This window comes from Canis aureus, chromosome 30 (assembly GCF_053574225.1).
Source record: "Canis aureus isolate CA01 chromosome 30, VMU_Caureus_v.1.0, whole genome shotgun sequence".
NCBI lineage: Eukaryota > Metazoa > Chordata > Mammalia > Carnivora > Canidae > Canis > Canis aureus.
The window spans coordinates 4824463-4843218 of record NC_135640.1 but is presented as its reverse complement, the minus strand read 5'-3'; the positions used below and the strand labels follow the sequence as shown (position 1 = coordinate 4843218).

The following is an 18756-nucleotide window of genomic DNA, read 5'->3' as shown; positions in this document are numbered from 1 at the left end:
AATGAAAGACATCCAACCATAGATCCAGGAACCTCAGAGAACGAGCAGGATAATTTCAAACATATACACACTACAGTACCACCTAGATCACCTAGAAGCATCACATTCAAACTCTGATAATCAGAAGAAATCTTGAAGGCCACAGAGTAAAAAAAGCTAATTTAGAAGACTAAAGAAATACAGCAGACATCTCAAACTATGAGCACAATGAAGTGACATCTTTAAAGTACTGAAAGAAAAAAAAAACTCTCCAATGAAGAAGGATAATTAAAGATGTTTTTAGGGGAGCAGAAGCTGAAATTATTCATCCCCAGAAGACCTGAACTATAAAAGATATAGTACAAATATGATGTCAGATAGAAAATCTACCCAAAGAAATGAAGAGAGCCTGTAATGATAAAAACTGAAGATAAAATATAAAATTGAATTTTTATTTTTAATCACTGTAAAACTGTCTAAAGCAGAAGTTGGCAAATACTGTTTTAAAGGGCCAGGTGTTTTTAGACCTGTAGACTATAGGGTGTTATAACTACTCAACTCTGCTCTTGTAGCACTAAGGTATCCATAGACATAAATGAATCCACATGGCTGTGTCTCAAAAAAACTTTTACAAAAACTAGTAGCCAGCCTATGGATCATATTTTCTAAATGCCTCAGCATTTAGAAGCAAGAATTATAATGAAGCATTGTTTATAGCATATTTAAAATGAAAATAAATGATAAGAATAGCACAAAGATTATTATACCTAAAGTATAATATTTGAAGGCATGCTGGGATTTGTTAAAGATGTATTGTAAATTCTAGGGTAACCACTAAAAACATTGAATACAAATCTGGATATATTAAGGCTAAGTGGAGATAAAATGGAATTATCGATCAATCTGAGTAAATTTGGAAGTTACTCAGTCCAAAAATAGGTGGAAGAAGAGGTCAAGTGCAATAGTGAACCATGACAGAAGAAATAGAAAATAACTGTTAAGAGAAGAGGTTTTAATCCAAGCACATCAAAAATGATTTTCCATGTAAATGGTCTAAAAAACCTGTAAAAAAAGACAAAATTCGGTTGGTTGGATAGTAAAAAACAAGATCCACTAACAGGTATATAACCGTACCCATGTCCTTTTTTTATGTAAACAGACACACTTTACCCTTTTTAAAAAAAAATTAATAGTATATCCTTGGAGATACAGATTTAGTTCAAGTCCCTGTTTATACCTCATAGTATTCTATTGTGCAGATATACCAGTTTATTCAGTCATATCTTCTAATAATATATATTTGAATTGTTTCCATTATTTTCCTACTTAAGTGGTGCTCTGATTAATATTCATTTACATGCATTTTTAAATTTTTGCCAGCAGGTTTTTGGGGTGGGTTCCTAGAATCTGTGTCAAAGAATGGATACATAATTTTGTTGAGTAGTCCAAAGTTTCCCTCTGTAACAGCTCTTAACATTTTGCATTCACATCCACAAAATTAGGCCTTGTTTACATTCAGCCTCACCAATTTTGTGTTATCAGACTTTTTATTTATTTTTTTACTTTTTGCTAATCGAACGAGAAATGGCATTTTAGTGTATTTTTTTAAAAAATATTTATTTATTTTAGAGAAAGAGCACAAGTGGGAGGGACAGGGGGAGAGAGAGAGAGAGAGAGAGAATCTCAAGCAAACTCTGTGTTGAGCGCAGAGCCCGTTGCAGGGCTCAATCTCATGATCCTGAGATGAAGACTTAAGCGAAGATCAAGAGTTGGATGCTCAACCAACTGCACCACCTAGGCGCTCTTCAGTGTAGTTTTAATTTGTATTTTTCGACGCCTGGGTGGCTCTGCAGTTGAGCATCTGCCTTTGGCTCGGGGTGTGATCCAGAGTCCCAGGATCGAGTCCCACATCAGGCTCCCTGCAGGGAGCCTGCTTCTCCCTCTGCCCATGCCTCTGCCTCTTTCTGCGTCTCTCATGAATAAATAAATACAATCATTAAAAATTACAATAATTTGTGTTTTTCTTATTGTGAGTCAAGTTGAACATCGTTTTGCATATCTCTACAAATCATTATTTTTTCGCTTATCTTTTGATTTTGCTTATGTTATTTGTATTTTTAGACATTTTAAAATGCAATTAAAATTTGTCAGTATTCCTCTATTGCTCCTGAATTTTGAATCATAGTTAAGAATGATTTAAAGAAAAATGATTTCTTTATAACCAAGTTATATAGGATTTTTATCTGATATTTATAATGTTTAATTTTTTATATTTAAGTTTTTGATCCACTTTGAATTTTTTCTTTTGGAAGCTGGAGTGAACCAATTTTGTCTTAGAACATTTGAGTATCTAATAAGGAAGAAGTCAACTTTTTCCTTACTGACTTGAGATGCTGCTTTTGTCATGTATGCACTTTTCACATTCAGTTGGTCTGTTTTTGGATTTTTCATTTCATTAGGTTATTTGTTCATCTGCCAATACAATGCTGGTTCTGTTATAGAGGCTTTACAAAATGTTTTAATGTCGGCTAGCTCCTTTCCATTGCTCTTGCTGTTTCATGGTTTTTCTAGGTATTCAACCTTCTAGATAATCAACTTGCCTACCTACACAAAACCTTGGGAACTGGGACGCCTGGGTGGCTCAGCGGTTGAGTGTCTGCCTTTGACTCAGAGTGTGATCCTGGAGTCCCAGGATGGAGTCCCACATCGGGCTTCCTGTATGGAGCCTGCTTCTCCCTCTGCCTATGTCTCTGCCTATCTCTTCCTGTGTCTGTCATGAATAAATAAATAAAATCTTAAAAAACAAACAAAAACTTGCAAGAACTTTTATTGTATGTAAATTTTTAAATTACTTAAGGAGAATTTGGTGCTTAACTTACTCAAGTACATACTATATATGTTCATATGTTCTTTACCTTCCTCCAGTCCAAGGACACTGGAACAATAATGCTAAAGTCTCTCCTTGCAACTTAAATGCTATTTATGTCATGTATTTTTGCTGTATTTTAAAGCCACGATGAAATTTATTCATAGTGTCAAAATGTGTAGCCTAGGGGCACCTGGGTGGCTCAATGGTTGAGCATCTGCCTTTGGCTCAGGGCATGATCCTGGGGTTCCAGGATCGAGTCCCACAGCAGGCTCCCTCTGCCTGTGTCTCTGCCTCTCTGTGTGTGTCTCTCATGAATAAATAAATAAAATCTTAAAACAAAATTTGTAGCCTATATATCCACTAATTTTTATCTGAGGTCCTTCTTGCTAATTTAATTTCCTGTCTATTTGAAAACAGTTTCTGTTTTTCTGTGGTTGTTTATAGATTGTTTTTGTATTTGATGTCTTATAGTTTACTGTGATTAGCTAAATGTAGACATATTTTTATCAATCCTTAGGGGATTTCCTGGGCTTCCTAGATCTGAAGGTTGGTATTTTTCATCAATTATGAAAAAGTCTTACCTTATTTTTACCTCATCTCTTTCTCTTTGTCTCTATTTTTTGTGCAACTATAATTAGATATCATAGACATATACATTCCATTCCATGTGTCTCCAGTTCCTGCTTGTGTTTTCCATTTCTTTGTCTCTCTACATTGTATTATTCTATATTAGTAAGTAGATTTCTTGCTTTTGGATAGGTTAAGCATCATAATTCAGAGGAATTTTCCTATGGTAGATAAATACATAAATCCACATTCTTGTATTTCAGGATGAAAATTACTTCTATGCTTCAGAGACCTAAAAAAGAATAGTAATTCTTGTTATAACTACCAAACAATCTACTATGTATGTCTTATTTTAAGGAAGTCTGGTACCTCATTTCCATTTCCATGAGAAAAAAGTCTGACTTCCCAGCCTCCTGACGGAATATACTGTTTCATAAATGGGGACTGTGGCTATACTCTAGTTATTTAAACTTGTGTAACACATAGTAGTGTACTGATTGAAGAAAGTAAAGTATGATTATACATGGTATAATTTTTTTAATTCAAAAGCATGCTATTTATCATGTATTTGTCCTAAGTAATGTTTTTATATAAATCATTTTGTTTAAGTAATTCTATTTTGAATAATTACTTCAGTTTATGTAAATGAACTTCAAGTCATAACTTGGACTAAGGTTAATTATAAATTGATTTGAATATAAACTGGTGATATTAAATATACATTATTATACAGACATTAAACATATTCAAAATTAAAAACTGATATAAACAGACACTAATAAATTTTTAGAAACCTTTTGATGAATTTAGTCAGATATCTTAAAAATCTTCATAATTTAAGTGAGGAAAAATTGGTGTATTGTGTTTCAACAAAATTGACTTTGTCATAGCAGAGAACAAATCTATGAAGATCTTGTGTTTCCTGTTAGATTATTGAAGGAGGAACTTTAATGGCAAAGTTAATAAAAATTAATAAAAATTTTATTAAATTAATAAAGTTTAATAAAAATTAACAGTATTATATTATTACAAGCATCGATAACTCTACCAGTGATTGTTCTAAGTGCTTTACAAAAGATAGTTACTATTATTGTTTCTATTTTATAAATAAATAAACTGAGACATAGAAATAGTAAACGACTTGCCCAAGGTTACATATCAAGAAAGTGCTAGAGCTCAGATTGAAACTCAAATACTGTGCCCCTGACCAAGGGTGAGTAAAGGGCCAGATAGTAAATATTTCAGGTTTAGCTCATAAGGTCTCTGTTGCCACTACTCAGTTCTGTCACTGTAGTGTGTGTAGGCAGCCATAGCCAAGATGTAAATGGGTGGGTATGGTTTTCTTATAATACCTTATTTATTGACAGGATATTTGAATTTCATGTAATATTATTCCAGGTTATCCTTTCTTTCTTTCTTTCTTTCTTTCTTTCTTTCTTTCTTTCTTTCTTTCTTTCTTTCTTTCTTCTTTCTTTCTTTCTTTCTTTCTTTCTTTCTTTCTTTCTTTCACACAATGTAAATATAGCTAACTATCATGCATTACTCAAGAGGCTGTCATTGGGCCAGATTTAGCCTGTGGATGGTAGTCTGCCATCCCTGTTTAGACTGCTACATATATTTTGGGGTTCTACTTTGTTCTATTCTGGACTCACCCTCCACCATATAGTGTTTATTTCCATGAGGGCTAGATAACTTGATTTCCAAACGTTTAGTTGATCCTTTATGCTAGTCAATAGGAAATACAACAGATTTGAAACCTGAAGTTTCTACTTCTGTATATAATCTAGATTTTTCCCCTAGTGATTTCAGTACTACACAAATACTTGTTTAATTCCCTGAAGCCCTAAGGCAGAGCTAGCTAGATTATGTTGTTTTGTCCTTGTTTACTCTTACTTTGCATGTACTTTCTGTCATTTTAATAACATTATCGTGGAGTTGGGCCTTGTTACTGAGGTAGCTGATATTGGGTCATGCACAGATCTTTTATAATGTTGGCTCCCCTTTCATGTCGCCACAATTCAGACATATAATTCTGCGTATTTTATTGGATTTGGTACAAGGTCACGCTCATCTGCATACTTAGATCTAAATATAACTACATAGCACATTCCGTTTCTACTAAAAGCCTTCTTTCAATGCAATTAATTGCCCTATCAGTCAATACTATCCATTCAATACAATGATGCAATCCCTCTCCCTTCTACTTAGTGCAAATTTCAACATGTTATACTAGAGATATATATATAAAGTATAATAATATGATAGGACAGAATCAGCTATATATTTGGAGAGAAGGAAGGGCATTTTAAACCAGATTCCTAGGTGAAATTGTATAAATAGGTCTTAAGGAAGCAATAGATCCTGTATCTTAAGAGTACAGGCCTTAAGGGAATGGGGAAAAGTTTACTGTAATTGGAGAACATGAAATATGTGATAAAAGCTCTGTGTATAAGTATAGTTTTGATTCAGACATAAAAGTTCTCATATCATGATAAGGAATTTGTATTTCCTGCTTTAGATTAACAATCTCAAATACCTACATAGACTGGGAAGAGAATGATAGTGAAAAATAAGGTAAGCAGCTAGTAGAGGTAGATGGAGACTGGCACATTGGAAAGGAGGTTGATACTCTTGTCTACAGGCAGTAGTTGCTCAGCTTATTTTGTCATAGATGCAATCTCTGTATTATAGGGGTTCTTGTTTTTTAGGAGTGTACAGAAATCTAGATTTAATCTGAAGTAGCACAGTTTTTAAATATTAACAACTGAATAAAGCTGAAGATCTTTGCTTTAAATGGTACAATCCAGACAGCAGTTTGCAATGTCTGTTAAATAGTCAAATCATTCTGTATCTTAGAACAATAAAATGGCAGCTATATTGAGCATGGACTTTAAGTGTGGAATAGCAAGACTGGAGATAGGAAGGGTCTATTAGAAGCTTAAAAATGAAGTAAATGTGAATAAATGGTTTGTTAATAAGGATAGAGAAGATTGCAGAGGTACACTGATGGGGTTTTTTTCATATTCACTGATAGTAAAATAAATAATTGCAAAAAGGTTAATAATGCAAAACAATTCTTTATATTCCTGCCACCCAAATTCTGTTTTACTTATGTGGTCAGCTGCTTTTACCAGTTTGTCTCATATCCCTCTAGATAGTTGGTATTCATGTGCCTTCTACCCCTCCCTTCCTTCCCACAAATGATAGTGTAATTAATGTATTTCTGCATCTTAATAGTATATCTTGGAATTTCCCCTTATCTAGTTACATATGTATATATAATACACACACACACACACACATATTTGTATATGTATTCTCATTAACATTTGCATTATACTTCATTGTTTGGGTGTATTGTAATTCATTTTCCCAGTCCCCTGTGGTAGACATTTAGTATGTTTCTATTCTTTTGCTATTGTAAATCATTTATGGATGGATATCCCTATTTGAGCTAATGTGTGTGTATCTGGCTGCTTTAGTTCTATAAGTGGAATTGCTAAGTCAAATGATTGTGGGAGCATCATACATTTTCTGATAACAATTAACTGTGTTTCCCTTTGAAAGTACCTCTTACCATCCCTCCAACAAGATATCAGAGACTATTTTTATACATCAGAGTCGTCCTAGAATAAATCAACATTTTCATTTTTGTAAATATGATAGAAAAGGTATTTCATCTTTATAAAATTTTACTTATTTGAGTAAAGTAGAACATCTTTTCATATTTGAGAAAAAAATTCACTTGTATTTCTTTACTGTGAAGTAGTCCTCTCCCAGTGTTTTGCCAGGTTGTTAACTCTTTAAAAATTACTTGTCAGAGGCATCTGGATGGCTCAGTGGGTGTGTCTGACTTGTGATCTCAGCTCAGGTCTTGATCTCAGGGTCTTAAGTTCAAACCTGGCATTGAAATTCACACCCAGTGTGGTTCCTACTTAAAAAAAAACAACAAAAAGTAAAAAGTTAAAAAAAGTAAAAATCAGCTGTTAAAGCTTTTTCATGAAGGAAATCAACAAAGATTCTTTCTCAGTGTATCATTTGCTTTGACTACATTTATGCTTTTTGGTCTGTTGACATTTAAAATTTTTAAGTAGTGAAATTTTTATAAAATGTTTATGAGGCATGGTTATTATATTTAGAAGAGTCTTTGTAATTATTGTGTGACACTTGGGACTTTTTTTTAAAGATTTATTTATTTATTCATGAGACACAGACAGACAGAGAGAGAGAGAGAGGCAGAGACACAGGCAGAGGGAGAAGCAGGCTCCTCACAGGGAGCCCAAAATGGGACGTGGAACTCGATCCTGGATCCCAGGATCACGACCTGAGCTGAAGGCAGGTGCCCAACCACTGAGCCAAGGTGTCCCACACTTGGGACTTTTATATGATTTTTTAAAGCTCTATAGTCCCATAGCTATGTTTGCATGCTAAAAACTATTCTTAGAGAGATTAATACGGATTAAAGGCAAAAGGTGATTAAAAAATACAACTTTAGGTATTCCTAGTTGAGTGCCTTGTTAAATTAAAAGCTAAAGATTTTGAGGTATTTGTCATTTTGCCCTACTTTTGGATTACTAAGTAATATTAAATAATTTTCATAGTTTTTCATGCTCATGATTAGAAAATAAGTCATTTTTTTCCTGTATGAATTATGAAGTATTAAAGACACATAAAGTATTTAGTAACATTTTCCAAAAACAATTATTATTTTTTTTTAATTTTTTTTAATTTATTTATGATAGTCACAGAGAGAGAGAGAGAGAGAGAGAGAGGCAGAGACACAGGCAGAGGGAGAAGCAGGCCCCATGCACCGGGAGCCCGATGTGGGATTCGATCCCGGGTCTCCAGGATCGCGCCCTGGGCCAAAGGCAGGCGCCAAACCGTTGCGCCACCCAGGGATCCCCCAAAAACAATTATTTAAGAAGGAAGAACCACAGATTTTGGGCAGTCTGTCATGAGTGGGATAATCAAGGTAAGCCTAGAGTTTGAGAACTCCTGTGTCACTTATAAGATACCTAATTGGTGATATTGCTATAATATAAATGTTGGCTGAGTTTCACAGTGACTCTAACTTTCTTATACTTTTGTGTTAATTTTATCCATTAAAATGGACCCATTTTAAATCATCTTGACATATGTAGCAACATTTTTGCCACCTGGTATATCACTACATTTTTTTTTTTTGTCTTGTGTGTGAACAGTGGTAGGCATGAGTAATATAACTGTTCATTCTATAGTTCTAGAACTTCAGTATATTTCTTTCTTTGTATTTTCTTTGAAGACATTTCTATTAAAACTTTACCGAAAACCTGACATAAATCTTTTTTTCTATTTTTAAAGATTTTATTTATTCATGAGAGACCTAGAGATAGAGGGGCAGAGACATAGACAGAGGGAGAAGCAGGCTTCTCACAGGGAGCCCATATGGGACTCGATCCCTGGACCAAGATCATGCACTGAGCCACCCAGGTGTCCTCTAACATAAATCTTAAATGATCAGTATAATGATTCAAATCTGGCTATTTTGAAACAAAATACCTGATATTACATAGCTTTTATGTCTTGAAAATATTTCAAATTGGGGCAAAAAAAATTAAAGAAGCAGTGGAAATTATTATTCACTTATTCTTTCTAGGAGCTTCTTTGAGTTGCTGTTGTTCTTTGGAAGAGATGAGTTTTATGAAGAGCCCTTAAAGGATATTCTCGGATCATTCCAGGTAAAACAGTTTACTCCTTCACATTTTGTCTACATTTAACACATGCCTTATTCTCCCCCTAAAAATGGTATATTGGTTATTTATTGCTTCTAAGTTTTTATACTTAGTAAGATGGCAATGCTTAGGATCCCATATATTTTACTAGGAGGAAAAAGAAGGTTCTTAAAATTAACTTCTAGCTGTATTTCTAAAAGCAGTTCAAATTAAGATTCTAATTCCACATTTGCTAGACCAGAGCCTACTGCTACCACCCTTGTAGATTTCTAAGCACATCTGGCACATATACTCACATTTTTATTGCTCCAGGCTTTGGTTTCAAAGCCTGTGTAGAATTCAGCCCTAGTATAAAAGGACTCTTCCTGCGTAGCCTGTCTCCTTGTCACTTGGACCCTTTGGCTATATCCTGATTTTCTCAATAGTCTTCCCCAGATAGGAGGTGATTTTTTTTTTTCTTTTTTTTTTGGCAGGTGCTATATAAAAGGAAAGAGTAAATCCAAAAGAATGAAAAAGATCCAAGACCTCATCTGTAGACCCAAGAACATTTGATCTTTTTACCATTTACTTGAGAAACAGTAACTAGTAACTGTGGCTCAGTAATGTGTCCTTGTCTTTATCTCATTATTCTTTGAGGTAGAATAAGGAAAGATGTACTTTGAGCTCCCTCTAGGGGTGAAGCGTTCAGACATTTTATATTCCTATTATGTGTTAATAGGAGAGATTATGGTCAACTAGGAGTATTACTGTCAATCTTTAGGAAGGAGATCAGCACAGTAACATAAAAGTATGCAATCTTTTCTCTCACCTAGAATTTTTATACTTACTGAAAGAGAGCTTTTAGACTGTATTAAAATAGATTTTTATGATTGCTTACTCTGGTACGTACATAGAAATAGGCAAATTAGAAGCAGACTTAATTGGCTAAGATATATCTAAAACTTCTTCACATTCGAATCTGACTCTAGATTTGTTTTTCCACTCAGTCATTGTTTTTCTACCCCATTTTGTCTCAGTGCCATCAAAAGTATTGATGAGGTAGCAGTTCCTAAAATTATTGATGAAAGAACTAAAAGCCACTGGCACTAGGCTTTTAAAAGCTTAAGCTGGTTTTATGGTTCTGTTTAACCAGCTAGCTTTTGACTCCTGCTTAAGTATTGTTAAATTACATCAATTACCTGATATATACTCCTCCCATAGCATTTGCTTCCCAAGATTAAACAAGTACTCTGCTAGTCTTTTGGATTTTATTCTGAATCACCAATATACCTTATTGCAAGTTTTCATGCTGTCTCTTTGAATGTCCATGGATACAGAATGACAACTACATTGTGACCATTACCAGGCTGACTTGGATTCTAAGATAGCATTACTTATAAAACATACTCTGATTTTAGAGTTGTAGAAATAGTAAAAAACAAAAAACCAAAAAAATGCATCTTATCTAAAAAAAAAAAACTCCTCTTTGAATCAATAATACTTATATTAAACATTCTACTTTATCCATCCTTATATTTAGCAAAAGAGTAGAAATACTTATTTTCATGGAGCTTAATTTTTTTTGTTTATTTTATTTATTAATTTATTTTGGTAATCTACACACTGTATGGGGCTTGAACTCATGACCCTGAGATCAAGAGTCCCTTGATTTTCCAACTGAACCAGCCAGGCACCTCCTTATGGAGCTTACGCTCTAACTGAAGTCTATATTCACTATTTAAGACTTTGTAATTTTCCACTCCACTTTTTCTTTGTCGCTTGTGTTCTTGGCAATCCATCCTTGAATTTTTATTAAGCAAATATTTATTGAGTCTCTAGTATATACTAGGCACTGAGCTCTGGGAAAAACGGTAGTAACCACAACCAGAAAAACCCTCCTATTGTGGAGACAGAAAGACTATAAATCAAATTTTTGTAAATGTAAGAGTATTTTAGAAAGTGACAAATGACTCCCTTGAAAATGAAGCAGGCCAGGGAGATAGGGAGTGCTAGCATGGTGGTATTCGGGAAGGAAATTTCAGTATTAAATGAGATAGTCAGGAAATGCCTCATGAAGATGTTAACTGAGCACTGATAATGGGAACTTCTGAAGCAGTGTTTGTAGAGAGATGAGAGATAGTATTGAATTCTGTTTTAAATATGTGAAATCATAACATCTGTGAAGGGATAATTTTATTTGTTTGTTTATTTAGAGCAGGGTTTCCATACAGTTTATTAAAATAATTCCTTAGGAAAGAGTTCTTGGTTTTGTACCCTGTTCTATCGCCTGCTCAATTTCTAAAGCTCACCCTTCCTTTTGTTCTCTTTTGTTTTTAAAATCTCTATGCCACTTCTGCCACTTTGTTGCTGTGGCTTTTTCCTACTTCTGGCTTCTTTCTTCCTACTCTGAATTTTCTTGAGCCTCTAACTCCTGCCTCTTAGGAGAGATTTCGCCACCTTTCATCCTCCATTTTCTAAGCCGATCTGCTATTTGGTGTTTCCAGCTTGTGCCCTTAGGGACCCAGGAAGGGCCAACATGTAGGTCATCATATACAATTCCCTAAACTCTTGCATTTGCTAAGGTTTGTAAATTCCCCAGCCTTTGGCTTATATTTGATAGTCCCGTGATAGTCCCAGTATCACTTTTTGAAGTGTTTTTATATTTTCTTTTTTTTTAAGATTTTATTTATTTATTCATGAGAAACAGAGAGACAGAGAGATAGAGACACAGGCAGAGGGAGAAGCAGGCTCCATGCAGGGAGCCCGACAGGGGACTCAACCCCAGGTCTCCAGGATCATGCCCTGGGCCGAAGGTGGTGCTAAATCACTGAGCCACCCAGATTGCCCTGTTTTTATATTTTCTAATGCAAACCCTATTTCCCCAAGTGGTTTATTACTATCTATCTTTCATAAAGATTTGTACCAGCTTCAGATCTTGTGCTTTCTCCTCTACCATAAGTAGTACAAACATAATGCTGCTCATACTTTAATGTACCTGGGAATCTTGTTAAAATGCACGTATTGATTCAGTAATTCTGGGGTAGGGGCCTGAGAGTCTACACCAAGCTCAGAAGTGATGCCTCTGGTGCTTGCCTCTGGATCACAATTTGAGTTAACAGGGATTAACATTCCTTGCTGGATTTTAGTTATCCCTCCTGTCATGGTGTGGGCTCTGAAGTCATACTACCTGGATTTCTGTTTGCACAGTAATACCAAAACATGGCCCTTGAGTTTATTCTTATTTGTTCAATTAATTTCTGATCTCCTAAAATCTGAACTGCTTAAATAGAAATTTTAAATCTTGTTATTGACTGACTATAATTTTTCTTCTACCTTATTCCAAGAGGAAATTTCATTCTTAGAGCCAGATGTTCCATTTGCTGGCTTCTTAAAGCTTGCTTTCTTAATTTTTTATCTTCCAATAATTTTTCTTTACTGAAAAAAGAAGATGGCACATTTCTTATATGATGCACCTATCTCATTATTATTTTTAATCTGTCCATTGGTGAGCTTTCCATAGGCCTGTGATTGATTTCATACACTGGGTCTCCAAATCCCATTAATGTAATAAAATAAAATTTAGATTCTCAATGAAATGACAAAAATAACATGAGAACAAAATTCCTTATGAATGTTGGAAACTAGGATCAGGATCTGTATCAAGCACTCAAAGATGAATCCATCTGGAGTAATAGGCCAAAAAATATTTGATTAACTGAATGTGATTAAATAGGGGAAGGAGAGGGGAAGACCTTCCAAATGCGACCCAGTAATGCCCCCTACCCCTATCAGCTTGTAACAGTGGGGACTGGAAGAAATACCAGATGGGCATTAGGTATATGGCCAATCTCATTCTTGAAAGTGCACCAGGTGTGGAGCAGAGCATACAGAACGGGAATACTAATGTAACTAAGCTGTCAACATTAAAAATGGAATGTATGGCTCTCCACAAAGCCACTGAGAAAATGAGACTGTGACCCAAACTAAATGCAGCCTGCTGCAGTATACAGAGGTTAGAAAGTTTTGCAAAGGGGTATGGCTATCTCCCAGTGTAGCTTCCTCTTTACTGCCTCATGGGCCATTGATCTGACAAATTAAATTTACAACTTTTCCCTTCTATCTTGGTTGAACTTAAAGGAGTCAACAAAAACCTATTTACCCATTAGTAAAATAATAAAATTAGCTCTCTGATCTAGCTATTCTAGGATAAAGAGATTAATGCCATTTACCATCAGTTACTTGGTTAAGATGAGAGGACAGTTGAAAAAAAAAGATCCAGTTTTATTTCTGTGGTTGAGCTCAAGGGTATCCTCCTTGAAACGAAGTGAAGTTGAAAAGAAGGGACTAACCTAGAGTAGCTACAGAGGTAAAATATTGTATGGAGATGAAACTACTAAATTAAAAGTAGGCGATTAACAGTAGATTCGCTCCAGAAAAAAAAATGAGTTAGTGAAGGAAAAAGATCTCTAAAAACATATTTTCAATTCATAGTTATGTGCAGCCATATCTTGTAGTCTTCAATTTTCAGGATTAGGGAAAGTTCCTACAAATGCAGGACTCCTGTAAAACAGGATCCTAACAAAGGAAAAAATAAAATCAGGCTGGCGATGAATTTCTCCATTGTAACAAATACCGGAATAAATTAATGTCTATCAAGTTTTTCAAGGGAAAAATATTTAATAATACAGCTCCTAAGCCCTAGAATTTATGAGAGAGGGCAACAGAAAGAAATAGTCCAAATACTAGAGAAACAAAGCAACTACAAGTCTTTTATCAGAAAAAAAAAGTATGCCAGCTGATTTAGAAATGGTCAAAACAAAGAATTTACAAATAGAATTGTTTTAGAATTTAAAAATAGGACTAACATGAGGAAACAAGCAAAAATTAGTAGACTGTTGTTAATATGGCTATAATGAAAATTCTGTTAATGTGTTAGGAATGATTCTGGAAAAAGAAAACACAAGTGCACACATAACGATATGGAACTAAATTCTCAGATTATGGTATTGATTGGATGGAGGTAAGGGAGATGAAGAATCAGGTATATTTGGGGGCATTTAAGCTGAAGTAACCATATAGAGTAGTGCCATTCACTAAGTGGGCACTGATCATAGGGGAAAGAAAGGTGATTATAGGAGAAAGAACAGGCTATAGAAAGAAGATAACTTCATTCTAGGTAGAATTTTAAATATTTTTGGAAGATGCAAGTACTAGTGCCCAGTGATAGATAGATTGATTGGTCTGTATTTTATCTTTCTTGCTTTTTTAAAAATTTAACCAAGAACATGTATTACTTTTATAAATCAAGAGACAAATAGATTGTTATAAAGCCTCCTCACTCCCAGTTTAAAGAAGAAGAAGAAGAAGAAGAAGAAGAAGAAGAAGAAGAAGAAGAAGAAGAAGAAGAAGAAGAAGAAGAAGAAGAAGAAGAAGAAGAAAGAAGAAAGAAGAAGAAGGAAGAAGAAGAAGAAGAAGAAGAAGAAGAAGAAGAAGAAGAAGAAGAAGAAGAAGAAGAATATGAAGAATATGACCCAAGAGTAGTCACCAAAATGCCAACCAATAATCCAAAAGCCTTAGGTTTGTGGTTGTTTTAATAAGCCTGCCCTGACCTCAGTGAAAACTCTATCCTCATCCTTGGGGTCAATGTCTAAATCACAAAGATCTTTTTTGTTCAGAATAGAAGTAGGCCTTAGTTAAGCTTTCCTTCCTGAGACTCTACCCTATTTTTTAATATGCGTGTCCTTCTTTGGATAATTGGGGGAAACTAATGGGAGGAGATAGGGATATAACCTCCCATATAGGAGGAGGCCCAACCCTATCTTATTGCAATAGCACCTTAAAAGGAGAACAAAAGGAATCAAAAGTAAAAGAACCAGCCACAGGAGAGAAGTTTAAATAAATTGTCATGTCTATCTGTTTCACTGGGGCAAGAGTTGATTTTCCCCAAGAAGTCGGAGTATATATTCATTGGCATTATAACCCAGTATACCGCCCCAATTTTATTTTTAGCTAATATGAGAAGTTTAAAAGATATATTCTATTTGAGAGAGAGAGAGAGAGAGAGAGAGAGAGCACCTGTCTGAGAAGTACCCAGGGGGGAGAGGAGCACAGGGAGAGGGAGAGAAAGAATCTCAAGCAGACTCCCTACTGAGTGTTGGGCTCCATGCTCACAACCCTGAGATCATGACCTGACCTGAAATCAAGAGTTGGATACTTAACCCACTGAGCCACCCAGGAACCCCTAATATGAAGAATTGACTTTCTACTAAAACCTTCTGGACTATGTTCCCTGCCTAGACTATTTGGAAAAAAATCTTGGTATTCAAACTACCTTTGTAATACTGGTTAAAAGGCTTTTCAAGAGGGGCACCTGGATGGTTCAGTCAGTCGAGCAACTGCCTTCAGCCCAGGCCATGATGGCAGGGTCCTGGAATCAAGCCCCTCATTGGGGTCCTGCTTGGGGTAGCCTGCTTCTCCATCTATAGCTCCCCCTGCTTGTGCACTCATTGTCCTTCTCTCTCTGTCAAATAAATAAATAAATAAATAAATAAATAAATAAATAAATAAATAAAAAAAAAAATCTTAAAAAAAAAAAGGCTTTTCAAGAATACAATCATATCAACTTAATAATAGCAGGACATTTTAAGGAGTAGTTTCAAAATTGTGTTCACATATTCTTTTCTTCTCTAATAGAAGTTTTCTCCTGTCTCTACTCAATTCATTTTGACTACATATGATGCCACCCCACTTCCTCCACCACAAGTTTTTTTACTGTTACTGAGACACTAATCCCTCTGTATTCTATTTGTGGTTTGATACGTCTCTCCAGCTATGCCATTAGATCTCATGGGTAGAGGCTATTTTCATTCCTTTGTCTCTAGCACTTAGTAGTCTTAGCCCACAGTATTCCTAGGTTTGGCAACACAAATGAAGGATAAAGAAGTCCATAGACATTTTTTTCTTTAAAAAAAAAATCCCTTTGTTGACCTCTACAAAACAAGAAACAATGAGGTATAGTTTCTGAAATTTACCTCATGGTCCATTGGTTACTACTGTACAGTGAAATGAAGGACAGATCAACCAATGCATTTATGGGATGAAACCACTAAATATTTACTTGTGGATTCTACTCTGACAGTGTTAGAAAAAAGAGAAATTGAAGTCTCCTTAATGGTGAGAAAAGTATAAGGAAAAAGATTTCACTATCTATGAAAGGAACATACTTGACAAGTATGCCACATATTTAGCACTTGGGAGTGAAAAAGATTGATGTTAAAATTAAGGTTGCATATTCTGAAATCATTTCATAAAAATTATATTCCTTAGATAAATCTTGTGTTGAAATGGCTAAAGCTTTGGTATTTTTTCACTGTCATTTTTATGTTTGAAATTGTTACTCCTATTAATAATTCTTATATATTACCACCTCAAATATTTTCACTTTCTCAATGTATTTTTTTTAATAATCTGAGAAGGAAACACTTTACCCCAACTGTTGAAGTTCTGTAATCGTTTTGAAGGGATTTAAGAGCCAGAGTTATTTCAAGCATAATGTAATAAATAAACTTGAGACAGTTAAGCTCAAGGGACCAAGAGCAAGTCTCTAAGACAAAGGGCTGTCAGCATCAATAAGTTGCATATCTCAGGAAAGGCCAGTATACCCTGACACAAAGGATGATGGTCATCTCAAAAGCAGGCATTAAACCTTGTGAATTGATAGTTATTCATACCATATTATCCAACTATAAACAAAGATCTTATGTTCTGAGCATCTTACAATTTTGTGTTGTCATGAACAGGCAAGTGCCTTCAAAATCAGTGATTTTGCTTAATGCTTTGAAAATACCTCTGAAAGCACATCAGGGTCATTAAGGTATTCATTGATCACTGAAAGATGATTCTATAGTGTCCTAATACATAATAACTAGAATTATGGACATATTAGTACTTGGAGTAGTTTGTTTTCCCAGATAAAATACTAAATTATAGAAAATTTAGCTGTAAAGAACAGTAAATGTCATTAAGTCCAACCTAACTTTAATACATGATGAAAGCAAGGACACAGAGATTCAGTCATTCATCCATTCAGCATTTATTGAAGATTAACTTACACAGTTTGTTGTGTTGCCAGAACGTGACCTGTTAAATCACGTTAAATCTGTTGAATCAGATTTTATATTTATTTCTTTGTGTGGAAACCTGTATTCAAGTAAATCCTGTGCACACTTTAATTCTGCTTCAGGGTCTGTCTTATAGGTTAGAACCATAACAATAGTACTTCTCTGTTGGCTATATTATTTCTTTACCAATTGAAAGTGTTAATAGGGTTTGCTTTCATTAGCATGGCAATCACCAATTCTGAAATTTGGTTATACTCTCAGTTGAAGGTTTTGCTGTACTTATGACTGGCCTCCCCTTCAGATAAAACTCCCAATTGCTGTGCTCGCTTCGGCAGCACATAAAAAAAAAAAAAAAAAAACTTCAATTGCTAATTTAAGTATCATTTACATTTACTCCTTAAGATTTTTTACATGTATTAGAATGTAATCATGTTTATTAAAAAGGGAACAATTACTTATATTTAAATATTCATTTTTTCTGAAGTTCACAAATGGGGCATCTTAAATACTTCACTAAGTACATGATTCTAATTATTTTTAAAAATCAGATTTATGTAATTTATAGGCATTCATGCATTTTTATAACTTTGAGATTGGGCGTCACCTTAGAAATTGTTTAATCCCATAATACCTTATTTTACAGATCAGAAAATTAAGCTCTGATGGATTTGAGGTTTATATAGAAGTAGAAGGACCTAAGTCTTAGCTTCAACCAGTATTACACCTAATCTGTTCTATGAATTGTTATAAGCATGTGTTTTCAGTAATATAGATGTCAAAACAATAGGTTTAAAGAAGTCTTTTTTTAAGTTTTACTTATGTAATCTCTAGATCCAACATGGAGCTTGAGATCAAGGGTTACATGCTCTTCCAACTGAGCCAGCCATGCTCCCCTAAAGAAATGTTTCATTTATACTACTATCTTTATAAAATGCTTTGTGTTCTAAATTTTGAGATCTTCTAAAGATTTACTGGGGAGAGAGAAGAAGAAGAAATTAATGGGGTTATCTAAATGATAGCAGATGAAAGCCTAGGCTTAGGCCTAAGTTACTAGTGTAACACTAGTAATAACAGGAAGAAGCACATCAGATAATAAATAAAATTGACATAATATTAAGATTAGTAGAAGACAGTGAGTTTAATATTTGATTCCAAATCCAATATAAAAACAAATAATACATAAAACCAGGGATATCTAGACTTTTGATAGGACAGCAATCCAGGTTTTAAAAAAATATATACTTATCAATATGTGTATATTTATGTACATGTACTTATATACATTAAAACATAAACAATTTAAAAAGATAAAAGCAAAGTAATGTTTTAACTGTAAAAACTAATGACAGCAGTGAGATTAAATGTTTTATTATGAAAAATTTTAAAACTAGGTCATATATTAATTCATAGTCTGATTTTAAGTTCAGTTTACTTTGATACTTGGGTTTAGTAGCTGTCATAGGTGTAAAGATACCTTTGGTAGATACAAATGAAAAATCTTATAAACTATGATACTTAGTTTTAAATTCCT

General features: G+C 34.3%; 1 protein-coding gene and 1 long non-coding RNA gene across 4 annotated transcripts in view; one reads left to right on the top strand and one right to left on the bottom strand.

Annotated features, from left to right (window-relative positions):
• The window catches only part of LOC144301701 (uncharacterized), a 29671-nt gene extending 19235 nt beyond the window's left edge, over positions 1 to 10436 (bottom strand). The window contains exons 1-2 of the long non-coding RNA XR_013368435.1: positions 10305 to 10436; positions 3430 to 3707 (exon numbers count right to left, since the gene is read on the bottom strand). This is a non-coding gene — a long non-coding RNA (uncharacterized LOC144301701). The remainder of the gene's footprint in view (positions 1 to 3429; positions 3708 to 10304) is intronic.
• Positions 1 to 18756, top strand: part of ZNF654 (zinc finger protein 654) — a 92436-nt gene that overhangs the window by 46899 nt on the left and 26781 nt on the right. For all 3 annotated transcript variants that reach the window (XM_077878739.1, XM_077878738.1, XM_077878741.1), the window contains one exon: positions 9051 to 9132. In XM_077878739.1, coding sequence (XP_077734865.1) covers positions 9051 to 9132 — 82 coding nt within the window. Of the gene's footprint in view, positions 1 to 9050; positions 9133 to 18756 lie in introns of those variants that run through there.